Source organism: Mastigoproctus giganteus, chromosome 2, assembly GCF_048544385.1.
Source record: "Mastigoproctus giganteus isolate SK-2022 chromosome 2, ASM4854438v1, whole genome shotgun sequence".
Taxonomy (NCBI): domain Eukaryota; kingdom Metazoa; phylum Arthropoda; class Arachnida; order Uropygi; family Thelyphonidae; genus Mastigoproctus; species Mastigoproctus giganteus.
The window spans coordinates 188291172-188316346 of NC_143576.1; the positions used below are offsets into that span (position 1 = coordinate 188291172).

The window sequence follows — 25175 nt, forward strand, 5'->3', positions numbered from 1 at the left end:
TCTTCTGCATCTAAAAAACTTGGTTTTCTCTTTCGCTCTCAGCGTTACTTTTCTTCCAAACAGCTGCTCACTCTGTATAAATCGCAAATCCGCCCTGCCATGGAATATTGTTCCCACATCTGGGGTGGTGCCCCCCCAAAACCTCTCTCAGGCTTCTTGATTCCATTCAGAAGAGGGCAGTTAGGTTAATTAATGATTCATCTCTAACAGAGTCTCTCCACTCGCTTTCTCATAGACGTACTGTTTCTTCTGCATGCCTCTTCTACAGATACTTCCATGGGCACTGTTCTTCTGAATTAGCTTCTATAATTTCTGCTTTCTCTTTTAAAACAGTCTGAACACATGCCACCACCAGCCAACATCCATTTACTGTCCAACTTCAAACTCACAGAACCAACTTTTCATCTTCCTCATTTATTCATTCAACTGCTGTTTTCTGGAACAACCTTCCTTCATACGTATTTCCTGAAAATTAGTCTACAGAAGTTCAAGTCCAATGTCAACAAATATCGTCTTTCGTTTTCTCAACCTCCAACCCAAGCACGGTACTAAGTACTATAGGTTCTAACACCTCTCGTGTTTGGGGTTTACATAAAGAAAAAAAAAAAAAATCTCACTGGGATTTCTCAGTTTTTATTTATGAAAATTTTCTTCTGTTTATTGTAGTAGTCTGTCACTTTTGGACATCATAAACGTGCAAAGAAATAAAAGTATTTCACTAGTTTTTGACATTTTCCTTTTCTTCTTACTATGCAATTTATTTTAATACTACTATTTAAAAAAAAAAAAAAAAAAAAAGAAACTTGATCACATTTCCTGTCTTGGTGTCAATGACTATTGTTTGTATTTCAGTTTCTATAAACTAGCTATAATAGCCATCTAAAAATAGCTATTATAGCTAGTTTATAGTTTTCAGCCCTTCTGTGCTTGCTATTTGGAACTATCCAATTTTCTCCTAAATTTTTCCAAATTCTTCTATTGTTTTCCAGGTATTTTTATTTCTTCTTCATTATGTGACCATCATTTTATTTAATTTACTCTCTCTCTCTCTCTCTCTCTCTCTCTCTCTCTCCGCCCCCATTTCAGAGTGCTCACTTTTGAAAAATTTTCTTCCATTCATTCTAGTTTTTCATTTTTGAAAATCCTAAATATGCAAAGAGACAGTGTTTTACAGATTTTTAGCATTTTCCTTCCTTTCCTGTTCTTTTTTCTATATAAGTGGACTTTATTTTGCTACTTAAAAAAAAAAATTCTTTTAAGTCATATTTCCTGTCTTGTTGGCAGTTACTGCATTTATATAGTGAACGTATTCAAAGTACAATATAGAAGAATGAAGATTAACCAAAAAAACCACAAAAGCAAAACCACAAAAAAAATTTAAGAAATGAAAGAAGCAATGGTAGATTCCCTACTGTAATAGTTATTGTATTCAAGGTTGACAAAGTGTAGGCTAAACTCAGAAATTCTGTAAGGAAGTCTTATATTTCAGTGTCTCCACATACAGTGTGTGATCAGTTCATTAGGTATACTGACAGGTGCAATGTCCTCCAATTTTCAGAGGTACTTGTGCTGCCATCTATTACAAAACTGTGTGTATAATTATTTGGATGTGGCAGCACTTACTGGAATATTTCAAGGAAATTTGTATATAAACATTATTCGAAAAAGACTTGAAATCAGTTTGAAAACTATATATACATGTATGAAACATATGTATATACATGTATACATACATATTTCGTATGCGGAGTCCCATAGGGAGCCTACATATGAAAAAACATATGTATGTAACAAAAGGTCCACAAAACTTCAGTCAGAACACTCATCATTACCTCAATAATGATGATGAGAGTTCATGCTTGACAAAAACTTTAATATGTCTGTTCACAAGCATATATGCTTAAAAATAAACTCGCAGAAACAGTTGCCTTTCCTATAGATTGGGATAATCATCCTTGGTAAGGCATATGTAAAAGTTTAGTGAATCCCTCTCTTTAAATCTGACATATGTTCATTAATATTCTGAAACTATACTAAGACAACAAAAGATTTTAATGTATGACATCATATACAACAGCTGACCAGTATGCTAACTACATCTATACATTGCTAAGTAATGCATCCTACATATGAAACATACATGCCAATGACGTGTGTGCTATTGTTGGTATGCTGATGACTTGACATTGATGATGCGTGGTTTTACTAGTATAATTTTAATTACATTTCAGCAGTAATGTAATAGTGCAGGTTTCATTTAAAGTTCACAATAATCTTCACATTCAAAACCAGCTGTGACTACATAAAAGGATATAGTGAGCTCCACTGGGTTACATATCACTGGTCTAAGCATTTTATAAGTTGCTGAACAATTGCTTATAAAATGAACTGTTAATAGTATGAATTTTATTTATTATTTCTTTAACACTAGTCAATCCATTTACTATGATTAATTACCTTTCAGTTATTCATATAAACAAAATTTAAATAGTCTACAAACTCTGCACAATACCTAATTAAGCACTGTGGAAATTTAAAAGTACTTGTACTGAATCTATTTTCTGCTGTCAACTGCTTAAAGTTTTGTTCTTCTGCATTATGAGAAAATCCTGATACTAATTCAACGTTCTGATAAACTGATACAGTTTTATGAAGATCATGCTGAAGAAGTTTACGAGCCTGACTAAGTCGTTCCTAAGAAAAAGAAAAATTGTAAAGAGTATAATAACAAAATTATAGGACACAGTGAGAATAGTACTTTCTACTAGATATTTATTCTTCTTAAGTTGTAGATCACCATTACACTATCTAGCATCTAAATCCCAGAAAATTCCGAGATTTAGAATTATTAAGAAGATACATATCTTAGTACATCAGGAGTACTAAGAAGATACATATCTTGGTACATCAGGAGTACTAAGAAGATACTTATCTTCTTAGTACTTCTTAGTCCTAAAGTAAAGAAGTTAGTACTAGTAAAGTACTTAGTACTTCTTTACTTCTTAGTACTCCTTATGGCAGATAAAATCCACAATAATAAAAAATCTCAATATAAAAAATATAAAATGCACTTGATAGTACATCCTTCTTCAGAATGGTGAAAAACACTGAAAATATTGTATACACCAAAAAATTTCACTTCATCACATTTGTATCTTCAAATATAATCTTAAAATGATGTTCACTGACAAATGAGGAGGAAACAATGAAACATAAAATAAACAAATTTTTGTGACAAAACTGTTGATTGCAACTTTCAATAAGAGCAATGTTACAAGGTTGTGGTCCAGTAGGTTTTTGTTTCTCTTGGCTTCTTTATAAACTGCAGCCATTATCAATCCACTGCAGGATGGAAGCCTCCACAACAATTCATGCTGAGGGAAATGGACTATAATCTGCCACGCTGGTCCAGTGTGGGATGGCAGAGCAACCATATTTAGCAGTCAGGGGCTTGAGCCCTAGTCTACTCAAAGAGCAGATGCTACTGCAGTCCCGCTCTGAGCTACAGGGACCTCTTTTTAAGGTACTATAATTTCAATAATACCACATTTGTCACTTTCTTTACAATTTATTGTGCAGCAATGTTAAAAATGTCACTATATTAATCTAGAATAAAAGGTTGCTATTCTGACACACACTGCAATGAGTTCTTTGTGTTTAGCATAACCAAATACAAATGAAGCTTATCACGCTTCCTTATCTTAATGCCAGAGACTAACAACATCTAATTAATAATCAAACATCTAAACATCATATCAACATCTAATGTGATCAGAGAATAACATGGTTATCTGAAAGTGAGCAAAAATAATCAAAATAAAATAATGCTTCACTGTGTATAAAAAATATTTCATTAATAGCTTCTTGTACAATCAGAATAATTTATTAATAAATTATAATATTATAACTATAATAAAAAATTATAATTAAATAATTTATTAAACAAATATTTTTTCATTCTGATTGTATAGGTTTGTCATTCTGGTTGCACAGGTTAGGTAAATGTTTTACCTCCATGGAGTGAAGTATCGGGTAAGTGTTTTACCTTTATTGTGAAACATATGTGAAACTTGGAATTTCAAGGAGATCTGACTGAAGTGTCTAAGGTCTTATATGAATTGAGAAAACTAAATGCTGATGGCATTCTTACTCTTTCTCAGAAAACATACATAAGTGGAAAAACTTAGGTTGAAAAAAGTATGGCTGCAGGATAGATGTGCTTCCAGATAGTAAGAAATTGATTGTTGGAACAAACTTCCATTCAGTGTTGTGGGTAACTTCAACAGATTTAAGTAAGAATTAGACTAACATATAGGTTTGTGCTATAGCATCATGCTTATACGTAGCCAACTACTAAGTAGTTACAAAATTGGCATCATTTAAGTACATCTCATATTGTGAATGCCTTCACAACAGGTTGCCATGGTATTGCACTACTTCGAATAAGTAAAGCTTCTCTAATAGAAAAGACTACTGTTACTTATTCTTGGTGGATACCACCACCCAGATGGCACTGTTTCAGAGCTTATTGGCTCTTCATCAGTGGGTGGGCAGGTACCCTGGTGTTGCAATGATGACAACCCAGTTGCGAAGTATAACTCCACAATATGAGAGGTGCCTGATGGTGTACAGTAATTGAAAATGCCAATTTGTTTAGGGAAATAGCCTCAGGTTACGAAGATGTTAAGTAACGTACTGGTTTGTGCTATAGCATCATGTTTATACATAGCCAACTAATAAGTAGCTACAAAATTGCATTATTTAAATATATCTCATATTGTGAATGCCTTCACAACGAGTTCCCATGGCATTGCAGCACTACCTTGAATAAGTAACGCTTCTCTAATAGAGAAAATTACTGTCATACAAATTATGACTACCGTCATAATTTGTACAAATGCAAATTATGTAAGAATTAGATAAATAATTAGAGTGGATGGACTGATGAGGTAGGCAGTCTTTTTTTTTTCCCTTACTGATGCTGCTTAAAGCTTTGATAATAATTCTTGATAATAATCCAGATTCTATACAGCCTACTGTAATAGTTATTGTATTCTAGGCAGAATGATGCTGTTGTTTCTTACTGCAGTTTTTTTTACAGAAGCACACAGGAGCCAGCGTTAAACATGTGTGTTTTGATGAGATGCCCTGCACATTCGTGGAGTATTACATAATGCAATTTATAATCAATATGATTTTATTTTCACTAAAACTAAAAAAAAAAAGGTTAAGAGAGCCACAGAACTTTTCTATGTAGTTTGCTTTGTAATGTAATTGTTATATGTTCTTTCAGTGAGACCAACTGCAAATTTGAAATGCAACTAAGCTTTTTACAGCAAGTTTGAGCTGTTGGTCAGGATTAACTAGAACGTGATGAGTTATTGGTCACAGTTAACTAGTATATATATTAACTAGTATACAACCAAGACACTTAGGAGGATTAAACAAGCTAAGGTAAATTATAAAAAGTCTTTGGCTAAAATGTGAGGGAAAACAGCAATGAATTGCCAACCACATTGGCAATATAGATATGAATAGCATAACTATTGATTACTATTCAGGATGCAGATAAACTGAATAAATATTTTACTTTGAAATTAATGCCTAAAAAACTTTTAGGGATGGGAATAGCAGAAGTATACCAAGTTACAATTTGTAACTAAATGATTTTGTGATAACTAAGAAGAAAGAAAAAAAAAATGTTAAAGCAAAAAGTAAATAAGACATTTGAACTGGCAGACTATCCATTTTATTTAAATAAGCATCAAGGAAGTAAGCAAACTTTTGCCATAATTATGAGATCACCCTTCGGTTCATGGAAGATCCTTACACACTGGATATGTGTAACCATTCTGACAAAGGGGATCAAAGGGTAGAGCAAGTAATTACAGCTCCATAAGCTTGATTTCTGTTCCAATATTCCATCATTTTTACAGAAATGTGGTTGCTACAAAAAAATTAGACTTGGGGTCTGTTACAGACAAAATGATAGATATGAGTATAATGAATACCTATATAGACAAATAGAGTGGGCCAAATATTCAGAATGTCTTATTATGGGGTGGGGTGGGGTGGGGGAATTTAACTTTTCAGATATTGACTGCAATAAGTAAGTTGGAAAGTCATCACATAGTAGCAAAACATTTCTCGATTTTTTGGATGACTGCTTTTATCACAAACATGTTAGAGAGGCAACAATGGAAAGCAAGTTTCTTGAATGGGTTATCAGCAGTGATTCATCACTTATTAAGAATTTTCAGGTTAAGAAACCAGTAATTATATTATTGGTGGCAGTGATTATATTGTTGCATACTGATGTGGGATTAAATCAAAGGAATACGTATATTCCAGGAAAAAAGAGAAAAGAGTTTAGTTTTTGAAAAGGTGATTATAATGAGCTCAGATGTTTTTGAAAAATTTCAGTAGAACCAACTTATGTTGATAAATAATAAAAATGCTAAATGGGAAGTGTTTAGAGAAGTAATCTTAAAGCCATTAAGCATTTTATACTGATTAAAAGATATTATTCAAGATTTAGATCAAAATGGTTGTCACATGAACTAATGAGCTTAGTGGGAAAAAAAAAAAAAAAAAGGCATGGAATAATTATAACTGTAAAGGGATATGGAATCCTACAATAAGTACAAACTAGTATGTAACCAAATTACTCTGGGAGTTAGGCAGGCTGCAGCAAATTATGAAAATTCATTGGCTAAGAGTGCGAAGAAAAGCAGCAAGGAGTTCTTTGCATATGTTAATACTAGAAGGAAAGGAACAAATTACACTGGTCCGCTGGATATGAATTGTTATGACAAATAGCACTAGCATTAGCAAGGGCACATGATGCAAGAAATCAAGCTTATATAGCATCGGTCAAAAAAAAAAAAAACCGCTTATTTAACCCATCCCCTCGCTCCAAATGTTTGTCAAGTTCTGCCTTGAATCTATTAAAACTATCAACAATTAAAACTTCTACAATGACAGATGGAAGTTTGTTCCAGAAATCAACCACCCGCTGGCTAAAGGCAAATTTCCTCACGTCTATCCTACATCTGTCTTTTCTCAATTTGAATTTATACCCTCTAAGGTGATTATTCTGAGCAAGAGGAAGAATCCCATCAGCACTGAGCATCCTCAAACCATTCAAGACTTTATACACCTCAATCAGATCACCTCACAGGTGCCTAGTCTCCAGACACTGTAATTTGCAAAACTTAAGCCTTTCTTCATAAGAGCAACCCTTTGTTCGGTTCACTAATCTTGTTGCCCTTCTCTGTACTCATTCCAACAGCTCTACATCCTTCTTAAAATGACCTCCAGACCTATATACAGTACTCAAGGTATGGCACCTTGCAGACTGTCGCAGACTGTCTGCACTGCTCAGAAAACTTCATATCTGCCTGCACAATTACCCCCAGGTCCTTTTCATTCTCTAGCACTGTCATTGTGGTACCACAGAGTTGATATGTTACTCTGGGATTACTGCTTCTTATATGTAGTACTTTACATTTGTCAATGCTAAACTTCATTTGCCACCTCTCAGCCCATCTGCTCAACTTTTCTAGATCCTGTTGCAGCAGTGTACTGTCATTAGTATCATTAACAACCCTGCCAACCTTTGTATCGTCTGCAAACTTGGACATTAAGCTTGATATACCATCATCAATATAATTTATAAATACAGAAAACAACAACGGACCCAACACTGAACCTGAGGAATTCCACTAATAACATTAGTAGACGTAGAGCAGTGTCCATTGATTACCAATCTGCCTTCTCCCCCTCAACCATTCCTTTATCCATAGCAGCAATTTGCCTCCAATGCCACACTGCTCCAATTTGTGCAGCAGTCTTCCATGTGCAACAGTATCAAAGGCCTTTCTAAGATCCAAATATATGATATCAAAGTTATTCTTTGCATCCAGCTCCTATGATGACTACATCATAGTATCCAATCAAATTAGTCAGACAAGACTTCCCCTTAACAAACCAATGCTGTGTCCGAGCTATAACTGACATCTTGTCTAGATGATCCTGCAATGCTTCTTTAACCAGTGCCTCCCTTAATTTCCCTGGAACAGAAGTTAAACTAACGGGTCTGTAATTACCTGTCTCCCTTTGATCCTCCTTTGTGGATTGGGGTCACATTTGCACATCTCCAGTCCATGGGTACCTCCCCTGAGTCCAGGGAAACTCTCATAATTAATGGCTAAGGGTTTGCTTACTTCCTTTGACCCCTCCTTTAATGTAACTGGATAGATTCTATCCACCCCAGGTGCCGTTCTTATGTTTATCTTCAACAATTCTCCTCTACTTTACTCTGTTTTATTATTATTTTTTTTTTGTTAGTTGTTGACGCATCGGCTTCTGTGGCCATAATGCACCTCCCAAAGGTTTTGCATTTTTACTGTGATCCAAGCCCGAAGGTGAGATTCAAACCGCAACCTTTAGGTTGCCAGACAGGCATTTTACCCACCTGGCTAGCCCGGTCGGCTTATTCTCAGTTATTACAAGATTATCTAGCTTACTGCCAGAGTTGAATACACTTCTGGCATTCCGCTCCCTGAATAATTCCTCATGTGTGAATGTAGATGCAAAATATTCATTTAGTCTGTTAGCTACCTGTGCAGGATCATCAACAGTTGAACCATTCATATCAAGTGCACCAATCTGATTCATCCCCCTTCCTTCTAGAGTTTACATAAGTAAAGAACTCTTTGCTGTTTTTCTTTGCATCCTTTCCCAAAGATTTCTCGTAATCTGCCTTCGCCTGCCTAACCTCCTTTGTAACTTGGTTACAGATCAGCTTATATCTATCATGGGCTTCTGTGTCACATGTTAATTTATATGTATCCCATGCATTTTTCTTCTCTGTCACATGTCTAATTAGTTCATTTGACATCCATTTAGGCCTAAATCTTGAATATTTCTTTGTTGGTATGAAAAGCCTAGTAGCTTCAAAGGTTAATTCTTTGAATGCTTCCCATTTTGAATTTGCTGTTGGTAACATCATCAGTTGGTCCCACCATATAGAATTTAAATATTGTCTCAGACCACCGTAGTCACCTTTATGAAAGCAAACACCCTTCCCTTTACCCTTGATGGTAGTTACCTCTTTGAGTAAATCCCACTTCAGCACACTGTGATCACTGCCACCTAGTGGTTCCTTTATCTGCAGGTTCTTGATGCATGAGAATCACTACTGATAATCAGATCGAGAGTATTACTCCCTCTAGTTGTCTCCCGAACATACTGCTGTAAAAAACAATCATCTAATAAATCCACAAAAGCCTTGCTAGTGTACGAGTGACCAACCTACAAATTGCAGTCAATCTCTGGGAAATTAAAATCCCCCATTATATGACACTCTGATTTACTGGCCCACTATTTCTCTGCACAACTGCTCATTATACTCCTCTGATTCATTTGGCCTATAACACACACCTACTCTCATTTTTCCTTTCCCAGTGCTTATGTCACACCAAACAGACTCAACATTGCATTGTCCACCAACATCAAATGGATGCACTTCTTTAGATTTTGTGTTTCTTTTTTTTTTTTTTTTTTTTCTCTGTGAACCCCAAAAATGAGAGGTATTAGAACCTATAGTACCTAGTACCGTGCTTGGGTTGGAGGTTGAGAAGACGAAAGAAGATATTTGTTAACACTGGACTTGAACTTCTGTAGATTTGTAATTTTCAGGAAATACGTATGAAGGAAGGTTGTTCCAGAAAATGGCAGTTGAATGAATAAACGAGGAAGATGAAAAGTTGGTTCTGTGGGTTTGAAGTTGGACAGTAAATGGATGTTGGCTGGTGGCGGCACGTGTTCGGACTGTTTTGAAAGAGAGAGCGGGAATTATAGAAGCCAATTCAGAACAGTGCCCATGGAAGTATTTGTAGAAGAGGCATGCAGCAGAAACAGTACGTCTATGAGAAAGCGAGTAGAGAGAGACTGTTAGAGATGAATCATTAATTAAACTAACTGCCCTCTTCTAAATGGAATCAAGAAGCCTGAGAGAGGTTTTGGGGGCACCACCTCAGATGGGGGAACAATATTCCATGGCAGGGAGGATTTCCGATTTATACAGAGTGAACAGCTGTTTGGAAGAAAAGTAACGCCGAGAGCTAAAGAGAAAACCAAGTTTTTTAGATCCAGAGAAAGGAATATTTGTAATGTGCTTGTGCCAAGAGGCTTAGAGGGGAACAGGTATCCTGTGTGTTATCAGACACTCAGCCTAAAACACTGATGGATCCAATATCTCTCTATTACAGAAGATTTAGGAGAAGTCCGGTTGGCCTGCCTCCCTAAAATCCACTCATGCACACCTTCTCGATGGTAAGCCCTGTTACGTCACTTAGGTGGCAACGAACGTGTAGAGTGGTTCTCTTCAAGACGCCTGGTCAGCGTGAAGAGGAAAAGACCAAACCCTCCAGCAATGAGAGCACAACAATACAAATGGCCCTCAGTCCCCAGCAGCTTTCACTCTCCCTCTTACGGCAGCGAGAGGATCAGAGTGGAAGCAGAGGGTGCTAAGAATCGCTGGGTACGACCAGGCTGCCATGCACGGAAATTGAACTTGGCCCGTTATAACGTACGTTCACTCATCGGTGAAGACAGGATATTAGAGCTGGAAAAGGAATTAGAAAATGTGAATTGGAATATCATCGGTTTGGCTGAAACAAGAAGAAGAAATGAATCACTTATAAGTTTATCAAGTGGAAATCTGCTGTACACCAATGGAAACAGTGAAAGGAGTGAAGGTGGAGTTGGGTTTCTGGTCCATAAAGATTTTAAAAACAACATTTTGGAATTCAAAAGTACATCACCAAGGGTGTCAAGACTAATATTCAAGATTTCTAAGAGGTACAAGCTAAAGATTATAATGATTTATGCACCAACATCGAGCCATGATGATGAAGAGGTTGAAGAAATGTACACTGAAATTGAGAGTCTTCTAGATGAGCAGAAAACCCACTACACTATTATTATGGGGGACTTCAATGCTAAGGTTGGAAAAAGGCAAAACAGCGCAGAAAGAGGAACTATAGGAAATTTTGGAATTGGTGAAAGAAATAAAAGAGGTGAAAGACTTGTGGAATTTGCAGAATCTCAAGGACTGTCAGTAATGAACACTTTTTTCAAGAAAAGGGTGAACAGAAAGTGGACATGGAAGAGTCCAAATGGATTAACAACTAATGAAATCGACTTCATCCTCACTAACAGAAGATATATTGTGAATGATGTTACCGTCCTGAATAAGGTAAATGTTGGAAGTGATCACAGAATGGTAAGATGTACACTTGATATAGATGTAGGAAAGGAAAGGAAAAAACTGACTCGAGTAAATAATACAAAGGTCTTTGAAATAACAGAGGAGGAGAAAAAGCAGTATGTACTGGAACTTAAGAACAAGTTTGAGCTTCTGCAGACTGCTCAGGACCAAGATATCGACGAGGAATATTACAACTTTCTGAAAGTGATAAAGCCCAAGAAACCTATAGGGAAACAGAAATCCAAAGAAGAAAAAATTAGTCAAGAAACACTTGTCATGATGAACCAAAGACGACAAATGAAGATCAAGAAAAACACTGACAGGGAGAAAATTGAGTATACTGAGTTATGCAAAGCCATTAGAAAGAGACTCAGAGAGGACATAAGAAGATTTAACACAAGAAAAGTAGAACAAGCATTAAGGGAAAACAAAGGATTTAAATCAGCAGCCATGAGCAGTAATACAGAAAGACAAATGATACTGAAACTGAAGAATAGCGATGGTGTACTTATAAACAGCAGAGAAGGCATAATTCAAATAGCAGAAGACTACTATAGAGAATTATACAAGGAGCGAGGGAATGATACCAGCAGTGGGGAACATGGATTGCAAAGTAGCAACACATACGACATACCCGATATTCTTCCTGATGAGGTAGAACATGCATTGAAGAAAATGAAGAATCGGAAAGCCCCGGGGGAAGATAAAGTTACTGTAGAGTTGTTAAAATTGGGAGGAAGAGACATAACACAAAAACTGGCAAGGCTCTTCACAAAGTGCATTAGAAAAGGTGTGATGCCTAAGCAGTGGAATAATGCAATCATAGTTTTGCTGCATAAGAAAGGAGATAAATCAGAAATTGGAAATTATAGACCAATTAGCTTGTTATCCCATATCTACAAGTTGTTCACAAGGGTCATTACTAACAGATTAGAAAGAATACTTGATGAGAATCAACCGAAAGAGCAAGCTGGCTTTAGGACAGGATTCTCAACTATGGATCACCTTCACGTAATATCACAGCTAATGGAGAAAGCAAATGAATATAAAACACCATTATGCCTGGCATTTGTGGATTATGAAAAGGCATTTGACTCCATACAGCATAAGGCAATGTTTCGGGCACTGGAAAGACAAGGCATAGATACTCCGTATATTATGATTTTGAAGAAAATATATGAGAGTGCTACATCCTTTATTAGACTAGACAAAGACAGTAGCAAATTTAAAATCGAGAAAGGAGTTCGACAAGGAGACACAATATCTCCGAAGCTGTTTACTGCTGCCCTTGAGGAAGCTTTCAGAAGATTAGACTGGTCACAGAAAGGAGTCAACGTGAACGGAGAATACCTAAACCATTTACGATTTGCAGATGACATTGTGGTTATAAGCCACGATCCCAAAGAATTAGAGGAAAATCTTAATCAGTTATGCACAGTTAGTAAGGATTTTGGACTAAAGATGAATATGGCTAAAACAAAAGTAATGATGAACAAGTATGCCACGGAAAGGGAAATAATGATTGAAGGAGCAGTAATTGAAAAGGTGGAGTCATATACTTATCTGGGACAAGTTATTAGCTGTAATAATGATAAATGGCTGGAAGTCAAGAGAAGAATAAATTTTGGATGGATAGCATTCAGGAAATATAGTCACATACTGAAGAGCAATATCCCAGTTTGTCTGAAACGTAAAATAATGAACCAATGTATACTCCCCAGCATGACTTATGGAAGTGAAACTTGGGCACTCACCAAAAGAATGGAAGAGAAGCTAAGAACTACACAGCGAAGATTGGAACGAATTATATTGGGAATCAGACTGTTAGATAAGAAGAGAAACACATGGATTAGGCAGCAAACTCAAGTAAAGGACATTCTTATCAAAACTAAAGAACTAAAATGGTCCTGGGCAGGACACATAGCTCGAAGATATGATGACAGATGGACTAAGAAAATAACAGAATGGTACCCAAGAGGAGCTAGAAGAAAACCTGGAAGACAAAGGAGGAGATGGATAGATGAAATTCATGAGTTTTTGAGTAGTAAATGGATGGCCAGTGCTCAAAACAGAAGGAACTGGAAAGTTGCTGGAGAGGCCTTCATCCTGCAGTGGATTGAGAATGGCTGATGATGATGATGATGATGATGTGCCAAGAGAGATTAGAAGTCAGGATAATCACAAAAAGAGATGTATCATATTGCCTAGAAATCGGAGTGTCACTAAAGATAAGCATAGGAGCAGAAGAATCCTTTTTGCGAGATATAACACAAGACTGAGTTTTAGAAGTGTTGAAATCAACTAAGTTGTCTTTGCCCCATTGGAGAATTACCTGAAGATCGGCATTTAAGGAATTGGTAGCAGATTTTCAAGAAGTTGAAGCTGATTGAGCAGGACAAGGTTTCTCAAAATGGAAAGTGGAATGCAATGTGCTATCATCGGCAAAACTATGGATAGGATTTCCAGTCAATGGAAGAAGGTCATTAATATACAAGAGAAAAAGAGCAGGGGAAAGAACTGAACCTTGAGGGACATCAGCATTAGTGGAGTAGTTAGGAGATAGAGAGCCATCTACCATCACCTTCAGTGAGCGATCAGAGAGAAAACTAGATAACCAATTACTAAAAACAGTTGGGAAAGCTTGTTTAGAAGACCTTTATGCCAAACAAGATTGAAAGCCTTTGAGATGTCAAGAGCAACTACTTGTGTTTCACCGAACCTTTCCATTGAATTAGTCCATAAATGGGTAACATAAGCCAGAATATCACCATTGGATCGACACTGACGGAATCCATACTGGCAGTCGTTGATCAGACGGAAGGTTTCTAGGTAGTTTAAGAGTTGGCAGTTAATTGATTTCTCCATTACTTTAGAAAGAGTAGAAGTAATTCCAATGTGCCCTCTCAGGTGCCAATATGCCCTCTCAGGTGATTATTCTGAGCTAGAGGAAGAATCCCGTCAGCATTGAGCATGCTCAAACCATTCAAGGCTTTATACACCTCTATCAGATCACCTTGCTGGTGCCTAGTCTCCAGACACTGTAATTTGCAAAACTTAAGCCTTTCTTCGTAAGAGCACCCCTTTGTTCCATTCACTAATCTTGTTACCCTTCTCTGTACTCGTTCCAGCAGCTCTACATCCTTCTTGAAATGAGGCCTCCAGACCTGTATACAGTACTCTAGGTGTGGCCTGACCATTGCCTTATACAAGGGAATAATCATCTCCTTATCCCTGCTGGAAAAATTCCTGTATATCATTGACAATACTCCATGAGCTACTCTTGCAGCCCATCTGCACTGCTCAGAGAACTTCATATCTGCCTGCACAACCACCCCCAAGTCCCTTTCATTCTCTACCACTGTCAGTGTAGTACCAGAGTTAATACGTTGCTCTGGGGTTGCTGTTTCCCATGTGTAGCACTTTACATTTGTCAATGTTAAACTTCATTTGCCACCTCTCAGCCCATCTGCTCAACCTTTCCAGATCCTGTTGCAGTAGCATAGTGTCAGTAGTGTCCTTGACAACCCTGCCAACCTTTGTATCACCTGCAAACTTGGACATTAAGCTTGATACACCATCATCAATATCATTTATAAATACAGAAAACAATAATGGACCCAACACTGAGCCCTGAGGGACTCCACTAATAACATTAGTCCACGATGAGCAGTGTCCATTGATTACCACTCTCTGTCTTCTCCCCCTCAACCACCCCTTTAGGAATTACTTGGGAATAATTTCAAATTGAGGAAAGACAGATGTAGGATAGACGTGCGGAAATTTGCCTTTAGCCAGCGGGTGGTTGGTTGGTGGAACAGACTTCCATCCCTTGTAGTGGAGGTTGATAGCCTAAATAAGTTTAAGGCTCAGCTGGACAGGTATTTTGAACGAACAGAGGGGTGAAGTGGAAGTGGGTTTTTTTTTGGCTGATGCTGCATAAGCTTGCTTTCTTGCATCAAATGCCTCTACTAATGCTAATGCTAATGCAATGGGACGATAATTGGATGGGAGGGATTTGTCACCCTTTTTAGGAACTGGCTGGATATGAACAAATTTCCATGCAGAAGGAAAAACACTTTGGGAATAAGAAAGTGAAAAAAGGCGGCAAAGAATAGGAGTAAGTTCAGGAGCACAGGTTTTGAGAACAAGTGGAGAAATACCATTAGGACCTGGAGCTTTCTTAGCATCAAGATTCATCAAAATTCTTCTGATATCCTTTTGACGGAAGATCACAGGAGGCATTGAATGGAGCATGTTGGGAATGGTGGGAGGTGTTTTACCAAGATCATTAATACATGAGCTGGAAGGAAAATGGGATGCTAGCAGATCAGCTTTATCCTTGGCTGAAGTGACAACAGAACCATCTGATTTTGACAGAGGTAGGAGCAGAGATTGCGGCCAATAGCTTTGGCAAGAGACCAGAATGCTCGGCTACCATTAGGACAAGAAGCAAGTTTTCTACTCTTAGCCTGCTCAAACTCTAGTTTGGACTGATTAATAACTGCTTTACAATTGTTGCAAGCTTTGGTGTAGGCAGAAAATGAAACTGAAGAATTAGAAACAAGCCAATTATGATACGTAACCTTCTTCTCTTGAACAGCCTTAGCACATTTATTGGAAAACCAAGGTTTAGATAAAGGACGAGATTTTAAAGTGGAGTGTGGGATAAAGGATTCCATTCCTGCAAGAATAATTTCACTGACACGATCTGAGCAAACGTTGACATCAGGAGTTTTGAAACAGTAATCCGACCAAGGAAAAGAAGAAAAGAAGTCTCGCAGGTCATCCCATTTTGCATTCTTGTAATGCCAAACAACATGAGGTTGGGAATAGCCATGAGATAAAGGTTCCATTGGAAAAGAGACAATCACCAAGTTGTGATCTGAAGTGCCTAAAGGAACTCTCACTTTGACCGTATACTGAGAAGGGTTGTTTGTGAGAAAAAGATCAAGGGTATTTGGCTGTATGATTAGGATTGTCCGGTATTCTTGTAGGTAAATGAACAATCTGTGCTAGGTCATTAGTAATTGCAAAAGCCTCAGCATCTCAACCTGCTCGGTCAGTGTAACTAGAAAACGGAAGCCAGATGGAGTTGTGAACATTAAAATCACCAAGGAAAATTACCACACTGTTAGGAAAGTTGGACTGGAGAAAGTCAAGTTGCAAAGAGAGGAAGTCAAAGAGCTCCAAGTGATTAGTGGAGTTGGGAGAACGATAGAGACAACAGATTAATTTGACACAATGAGGTGGAGAGATTTTAAGCCAGAGAAGATCAAAGAGAGGAGATTCCAAATTGCCAAGTCTCTGACAGGGAATATCAGAACAGACATATGCACAAGTACCACCTTTGAGGCAAAAGGAATCATACAGCGAATAATTTGGGCATCTGAGATGAGCAGTAGTTGAATCAACCGATAACTGAGATTCTGTCAGAAAAAGTACATGGGGTTTGGCAGACTGAAAGTGGAAATGGACATCGTTGAGATTAGAATTGAGACCACGTATATTTGTGAAATGAATTAGAAAGTGCTTAACTAACAGCATAACCCCTCCTCTCTTTATGTCCTGTCTATCCTTTCTGTACACATTGTACTCCCCAAATTCCAGTTCTGCACTGCTTATGTCTGTGTGACACCATGTCTCTGATATCCCAACAATATCTGCCTTTGATATCTTGACTAGCACTTCAAGCTCATTGAATTTATTAACTAATACTCCTAGAATAATTGATCCTTTACAGATTGCTGATGAACTGAATAAACATTCTGCACCTACACTCATATAGGAAGCTTTTGGAGATGAGGCTGGAAGAGTTTTATCAAATACTTGATGTTAACATAGTTTATAATAACGGAATCTAAGACTGTTGAGAAACTGTTGCAGCAGAAAGTGAAAAAGCATCTAGTGCTAATGGAATCTATCCAATTATATTAAGAGAAGCTGCAAGAGTTAAACCTTTTACGATAATAATGAATGCTTCTTTAGGAGAAGAAAATAATGAGAGTATCCTTTCAGGAGAAGTACCTCTAGGTCGGGCATGTTGAAATAGCATTAGCATTAGTAGAGGCATATGATGCAAGAAAGCAAGCTTATACAGCAGGGATAGCCAACGAGTCAATCGCGGATTTAATTTCGGTCGATCATGACGAATTTTAGGGCGCCTCCGTAGCCAGGTGGGAAGGAGCAGCAGTGCGTAGCACATGCTTCTTGATTAGACCGGGGTTCGAGCCCGTCACCACCAAATACGGAGTATGCGGAAAGGTCAAGGAATGACCACCGCATATCCCGGAGCAATATGGCCTTAGTTGCTAATGCTCCTAAAAACCAAATAACGAACGAACGAACGACGAATTTTAAATATACAGTTATCCCTCGATTTGTGCACCTTGTGAGTGAAATTTTTGAGATGGTAAATCGCAGCAAATTTTGAAGGAAAAAAGTAGATTGCATCACAAATTAAGTTGGCCACTCCTGTTATACAGCATCAACAACAAAAAAAAAACTTCCCATTTCACCTATCCATTCGCCTCAAACGTTTGTCTAGTTCTGCCTTGAATTTATTTAAGCTGTCAACTTCTACAATGACAGACGGAAGTTTGTTCCAACAATCAACCACTCACTGGCTAAAGGCAAATTTCTGCACATCTATTTTACAACTGTCTTTTCTCAATTTGAATTATGCCTCCCCTCAGGTGCATAATCTTAGCAAGAGGAAGATTCCCATCAGCATTGAGCTTGCTCAAACCATTCAAGGCCTTATACACCTTAATCAGGTCTGTCCTTAATTAGTGGCATAAACCAGTGGCACGCAAACTTATTTCTTGCTCAAACCATTCAAGGCCTTATACACCTTAATCAGGTCTGTCCTTAATTACTGGCATAAACCAGTGGCACGCAAACTTATTTCACTGGCGACCCCCTGTATTAAATATAAAATTAATGCGACCCCTCAACGTAAACCCTGAGGTGGGATGACCAGATTTTTTTAGAAGAAAAATGGCATTTTATAAATTATGTAGTAGAATATTTTATTCGAGTACTGAGAAAGGAATAAAAAAATTGTTTCCTTTTTAATTTACATGTTAAAATAATTGTTTAATATTTTAATTGAATACAGCAAAAACAACAAATCAAATTCTTATTCTTCAATTAAGATTACAAAACAAAAAAAAATGAACAATTACAAAATAATAAGAAGGACGAGCCTGGATAACTGATAATATTTGGTCCATAATTGGTGCAATGTTTGAAATTACTAATCTCATGGCATCTTCTGGATCAAGTCTGGAATGCTGTTTTGTCATTATAGCTATTAATTTTGAGAAACCAACCTCACATAAATATGTAGACCCGAAGGGTAGCAATGTTTGTATCGCCAATTTCGATAATTCTGGATACTCGTCTTGAAAAGAATGCCAAAAAATTTTCCCAAGTAGTCTTGAAGAGAGCATGTAATGCTTAGTCAGGTCGATGAGATCTTCCTTTTGCTGAATGGTAATTCAGCAAATAAAATAAATAATTTTGGGACATGAAGAAATATCAAAAGCAAAGGGATTGAGAATCCAATACAACTTTTTTCTGGAGATACATTAAATCATTTGGAAAAATTCTTAATTAGCATTGTTAGTTGGGTGGCAATGATATCCCTAAATTGTAAAATGTCAATATTATAACAAAATTAGAAAAGCATGGGAACATTTCAATTTCAGTATTATTACACTCAAATTCAGTTTTCCAAAGATTAAGCTTCCCTTTGAAAGTTTCTATTTTATCACTGAGTATTAATATATTTGTTCCCTGTTCTTGAAGATTTAAATCATTAGGTTTTTCAAATATATCAGCAAGGGAACTAAGTTTTCCAGGCCATTTTTGATTTGTAAATAATTGAGCAAGGTTCCGATTTTTATCCAATAGATAAAAACAAAACTTGATGTTTAAGGTCAAAAAGACGTCGCAACACTTTACCACTGGACAACCACCCCACTTTCGTATCTAAAAGAAGCGTTTCATCCAATTTCATTAAAAAGCACTGTGAAAAGTCTGCTATTTAAGCTTCTACTGTTTAATAAAGTTGATCACCCTTACCACATCTTTCGAAACTTCGTGAAAATCAGTTTGCATTTTGTTTGCTACTAATGCTTCCCTATGTACTGTATAATGCAATGATTCAAAACTATATTTGGAGCAATTTCTTTTACTTTGCCTTTCAAACTTTATTTTATCCTGTTAATTCACAGCTGCACCATCAGTACAAATCGCAAAGCAGTTGTTCTACTTTAGACAATATTTGTCTGAAAGAAAATGTTTGTAACGTCAAAAATCTCTCCCGTCGTTCTTCCTTCCTCCAAAAGCTTTGCAAAATAGAAATTCTCCAAAATATCTCCCTCGTAACAGTATCTGACATATGCAATAAGTTGAGCAAGGTTTTAAATATCTGTGAATTCATCTAACTGTATTGAAAAAATTGGACTTTCTCTCAATCGATTTAATAAACTGAATTTTATGTTGTTCGCGATAACTGTGTCTCTGGATAAAAGATGGTATTTAAATCGTTAATGTACTTTTCTCCATGCATAATTGAAATCATTTTTATTTCTTTATTTTTATTGCTGAATCCCTTGTGATCCCAGGGAGAACAAGGGATTCAGCAATAGTATATGATTTCAATTTTTTCCTATTAAATATGAAACTTCCAACGATGCTCTAAAAGCTTTACAAGGAATTGCAGTGTTTCTTCATGAAAGATTTCAGACCTTGTATGGCATCATCATGTCTTTTGAACAAGGATTCAGTTTTTTTCATTATCTCTGGATGTTTTGTATGTAAGTGTCTTTTTAATTTAACAGGTTTCATGCTTTCATTAGCCAGTTTTTCGTAACATATTATGTACGCAGGATGTTGCTCATCATCAAGAACACTAAGTAAAGTAAAGCTGTACTTCAGTTTCTGATGTATCTGTAGCAACATTATTGTCGTCACTCCTCGACCATTTTGTTCTGATTACCCAATTGTCCACGGTAAAATATATAAAAATGTGTAACTTTTTTTGTTTTCTTAAAAACAATGATAATATAAAAAGTAGCAGAAGAATAAAACACACATCCAGGTTGACGTGAAAGCATCGAATTATGAAGCAGAATAAAGCGTGCGTGCAACAGACTTGCTATTTACTGCCACCGCATATTCGCACCTCTGGCCTCGAGGCAATTTCAGAAATTTTTGCTGTAGGAAGCACGAATTAAGAGCTAGAGGGATTACGGTTCAGCAATTGAGTAGTACTGAGAAGTCACACTAGTCAGCTACTTTCTGTGTGTCCATAGCCAGTGAGCAAATTAAGCCATATTATCCACAAGGACAATAAGTAAGAAAGCCATCTGCATCACACGTGAAACCATCCTAAAAAATAGACTGGTAATAGGGTTCATTCGTATCTCAGACTTCATTCGAGTAGCAAGGTCTCTACACTTACAGCATTGAAAAAGTAATTTTAACAACAGGTTTTTTTTGTCTTTAGTGTACAAAAAAACTAATTTTATTTAAAAATTGCCGCGACCCCTTTAATTTATCCCACAACCCCTCTGGAGGTCGCGCCCCATAGTTTGCGCACCACTGGCATAAACTAACCTAACCTTTCTTTACTAAAATGAAAGTATTAAAAACACACACTTCTTTTGCTTGAATCTGTCCCAAATCTGTGGTGTAAATTAACCTCTTATCACTAGACAAAAATGAAAGTCTATTAAAAACCCCGCTCCTTCTGCTGATCTAACCTTTTTTCACTAGACAAAAAAAAAAGAGTCTATTAAAAACGTGACCTTTCTTCTAATTGCAACTATTTTTCTCAGTTCACATCCTTCACGTGACCTTCTGTTCATCATGTAGCCTGTCCTTGTAACTTGTCATGTGCACAAAGATGGGTGGAGCAATCATGTCCTTCACTTCAACCGTTCTTTGGCCATATCCAGGGGCACCCTAATCTAAAGTTTAGCTAAAAGTACTATCATCAGTTCTGGCAAAGTAAATTACATGACTATTTCAGCACAGATGCATAAAAGTCCATAACAGCATTGTATATTAGTAGAATGTAAAGGGATAATATAACCTTTAATACTTTGTCTTTTAGTCCATATGTCTTTAAACTCATAAAACATTAGTAAATAAAGTATTTATGTAAAAAAAAAAAAACATAAAAAAAAATGGTAACATTTTTTCAGCTATAAAGCGCTTTGCTTATAATGCAGGTATTAAAGCTGTTGCCTGACACCCACTGTAGTTTATAGTTTAAAAAATGTTTTTTATTTGAAGAAAAATCTGTTTTATGATCTATCAACCATATCTAGTGGTGAAACCTGTGAGTGTATTTGTGAGTAGCAACAAAGTTTTCATTATAAACTTGCAAGTACTGTTACCTTTTTATAATATCAATAAAGATTACTGAATAATTTAATCAGTATTTTTCCTATGGCATGCAAAAAATGTATTTTTGTTTCAGATTATTTTGGTATGCAGCATGGAGAAGGTTTGTCATAAACCTTTTCCATGCTGAATGTGGTAATATGATAAAATCTGAAATAACTGAAACAGAAACATAAAATTATCTATAAACAAAGAAAAAGTTTATAAATTTACAATTTATAAAATTGTAAATCTATTTATTTTGAGACTGTAAATTTCAAAATAAAATTTCAATTTGTAACTATGAAAATGAAGTAAACTAACATTTTGTTACATACTGTTTAAGAAATGTCGACACTTCGGTTTTCATAAAAAAAAAAAAAAAAAAAAAAAAAATTCATAGAATTGTTAAGTTAATCCTGTATAATATAAATGTAAGTTCACTTTTTATAAAGGAAATAATTTTTTCACAGAAAATGCATGTACACTAGTTTTGATGAATCCAGTGTATGTGCATTTTCAGGGCAGAAAATAGCTATAATATTTACAATAGATAAAATATTTACATACTTGGCACATTTTATTTGCAAATAGACTGTCAGTACTGCAAGTATAGTCACGGAGAGAAGTTTCAGTAGATGATAAAAAACCTATCTCTAATAGCATATTTTGCAAATTTTTGGCTCTATCAATTACATCACAGTATTTTCCTAGCTGCTTACTATTACTCGGTATTGCACACTGCAAACAATCTTTAATTAGCATTTCACAAAATTCCTGTGATACCAAACTTCCTAGAAGTGACATCAATGTTTCTTCCATTTTTTCAACACAACTTTCTGTTTCTGTGTTAACAAATAAAGGGAGATAAAAAAAAGATTTATATAAAAAATGAAAAATTGTTGACAAGTTTTCAAAAACTTGTGTAATTTCTCTCTGTTCAGTTTTTTTACTTTGAAGTTCAAGGTACATATTGGTAGAACTGTTTGTTTTCACTTCTGTTTTATTTAGAATTGTTGGTTTTAAAATAAGGGTCATTAAACTTCTACCAAAAGCTTTCTCGATTTCTTTCAATTGTCCTAAGAGTTGTAGAGCTTGAAGGAAGCTTATGAATTCAGTCTGTGTTTCAGGATCGAATAAAAATTTCAGATTAACTCTAAAACTCTGATCTTCTTCTTGAGAATTCCATATGACATGATGATTCCAAATTTCTTTTAATTCATAAATCAGCTTTTCTTTGTTTACCACAAGTTCCATTTTGAATGCAGAGAGAATTTCTAGTTCCTTTTCACAGTCGTGTTTCATCTTAGGTAAAAGATTTTCTACTTTTAACAAATTCTGTACAGCAAGCAGATAATTTTTATTTATTTCTGCTTCTTCTGAAGCTATCAGATATTCATGTATTTTAACAAGTCTTTGCACAATATCCACCAAAGCAGATGTTTCTTTAAATGCCAAAAGAATATCTTGGAATTCGTTGCCCATAGTCTGTAGGTGGGGCTGAATCTAGGAGAAAATTAAATTATTTAAATAATTTGATAGAACTTGAACTTTCTCTTCAAAATATTAAAATATTTAATTAAATATATAAAACAAGCCTGGAAAGATTACCTCATTTACACATAAAAAATTTCAAAGGTTAAGAGCAACAACAGCTGCTGTAAAAATAGCATGTTTACTGTTTTACAATATTTATGTTATTATTAGTTCTCCAGCATGCTATAATGTAAAAAAAGAAAACCTAACAGAAATCCACTGAAAGTATACAGAAGTATAATGTGCAATTCTCTTCATATAAAATGCATTGCTGTTATTAAAATTATTAATATTTTAAATACTATTACCATTTAAAAAATTAAATGGCAGAGTGTGCCACACTAACATTTCAATAATAATGCTAAACGGTCATACTTTTCTAACATACTTAAATTTAATACTTTTATCTACAACTCCTTTCATCTCATTTCAAAGAAATCATGTAATTTATCTTATAAGAAAAATCCATAGCAATAAACATAAAAATCCATAATATAAAATATAATTTATCTGTTTTGTTAAAAATAAATATAGTATTCTGCCTGGGTACACAATCATGTTTTTGCTCATATGTTATGCAACAAAAATTATACTAGGGTTTTTTTTTTTAAACAAAATCCCTAATACAATTTTGGTTTGTTTCTTGGCTTTATACATACTCCCAACAAATGGTTTTGTCTTTTATAGGAAGGTGGTACACTAAAGTACACTATATGATCTAAAGTAGCTAGACACCTCTCCATGAATAGTGTGCACCTCTGCAAGTCCTCCATCTGGGCATACTGGCTCAATGTTACCAACATGAATATTGTGGGTATGCAAGTGCAGCAGTGGTATGTCAGAAAACGGTATGGGCTTTGGATCAGATCTTAAAGTTTCAACTTGGAATGGCAGTTGGTTGTCACATCAGTAATTTTTTTTGTGCATGTGAACTGCAACTCGTTTAAACTTCCAAAATCCACTATGGCAGATATTATTCAAAGATGGAAAATTGTAGTTAATATCTAATGAAAAAATATCTAAATGGCTTCATAAACTCACAAAATGGTGGATACTGTGGGGATATCAGAGAAGTGGTGTCACACAGATATAAGCAGTGCAGAATTGGAATTTGGGGAGTACAATGTGCACAGGAAGGATAGACAGGACATAAAGAGAGGAGGGGTTATGCTGTTAGTTAAGAAACAGATAAAATCTAAGGAAGTGCATCCAATCGATGCTGGTGGATAATGCAGTGTTGAGTCTGCTTGGTGTGAAATAAGCACTGGCAAAGGAAAAATGAGATTAGGTGTGTATTATAGGCCTAATGAATCTGATGAGTATAATGAGCAATTGTGCAGAGAAATAGAGTGGGCCAGTAAATCAGAATATCTTAAAATGGGGGATTTTAACTTTCCAAATATTGACGACTGGAACTTGTGGGTTGGTCACTTGCACACTAGCAATAAATTGCACACTTGCACACATCCAATAAATCCACTTTTGTGGATTTATTGGATGACTGTTTTCTACAGCAACATGTTCGAGAGGCAAGCAAAGGGAGTAATACCCTTGATTTGATTATCAGCAGTGATTATTCATGCATTAAGAATCTGCAAAAAAAGGAACCGCTAGGTGACAGTGATCACCGTGTACTGATGTGGGATTTACTTAAAGATGTAACTACCATCAAGGGTAAAGAGAAGGGTTTATTTTTTGAAAAGGTGACTACAGTGGTCTCAGACAGTTTTTAAATTCTATACAGTGGGATCAACTGATGATGTTACCAATGGTGAATTCTAAATGGGAAGCCTTCAGGAACTTAATCTTGGAGGCTACTATGCTTTTCATACCAACAAAGAAATACTGTTCAAGGTTCAGACCTAAATGGATGTCAGATGAATTAATGAGGCTCGTGGCAGAGAAGAAAAATGCATTGGATGTATATAAATTATCAGGCGACACAGAAGCCTATGGAAGATATAAGATA

General features: G+C 35.9%; 1 protein-coding gene across 2 annotated transcripts in view; it reads right to left on the minus strand.

Moving 5' to 3' along the window:
- Positions 1-25175, minus strand: part of Zw10 (Zeste-white 10 kinetochore protein) — a 123287-nt gene that overhangs the window by 60376 nt on the left and 37736 nt on the right. For both annotated transcript variants that reach the window (XM_090368864.1, XM_090368863.1), the window contains exons 4-5: positions 22241-23176; positions 2513-2694 (exon numbers count right to left, since the gene is read on the minus strand). In XM_090368864.1, coding sequence (XP_090224990.1) covers positions 2513-2694; positions 22241-23176 — 1118 coding nt within the window. The remainder of the gene's footprint in view (positions 1-2512; positions 2695-22240; positions 23177-25175) is intronic.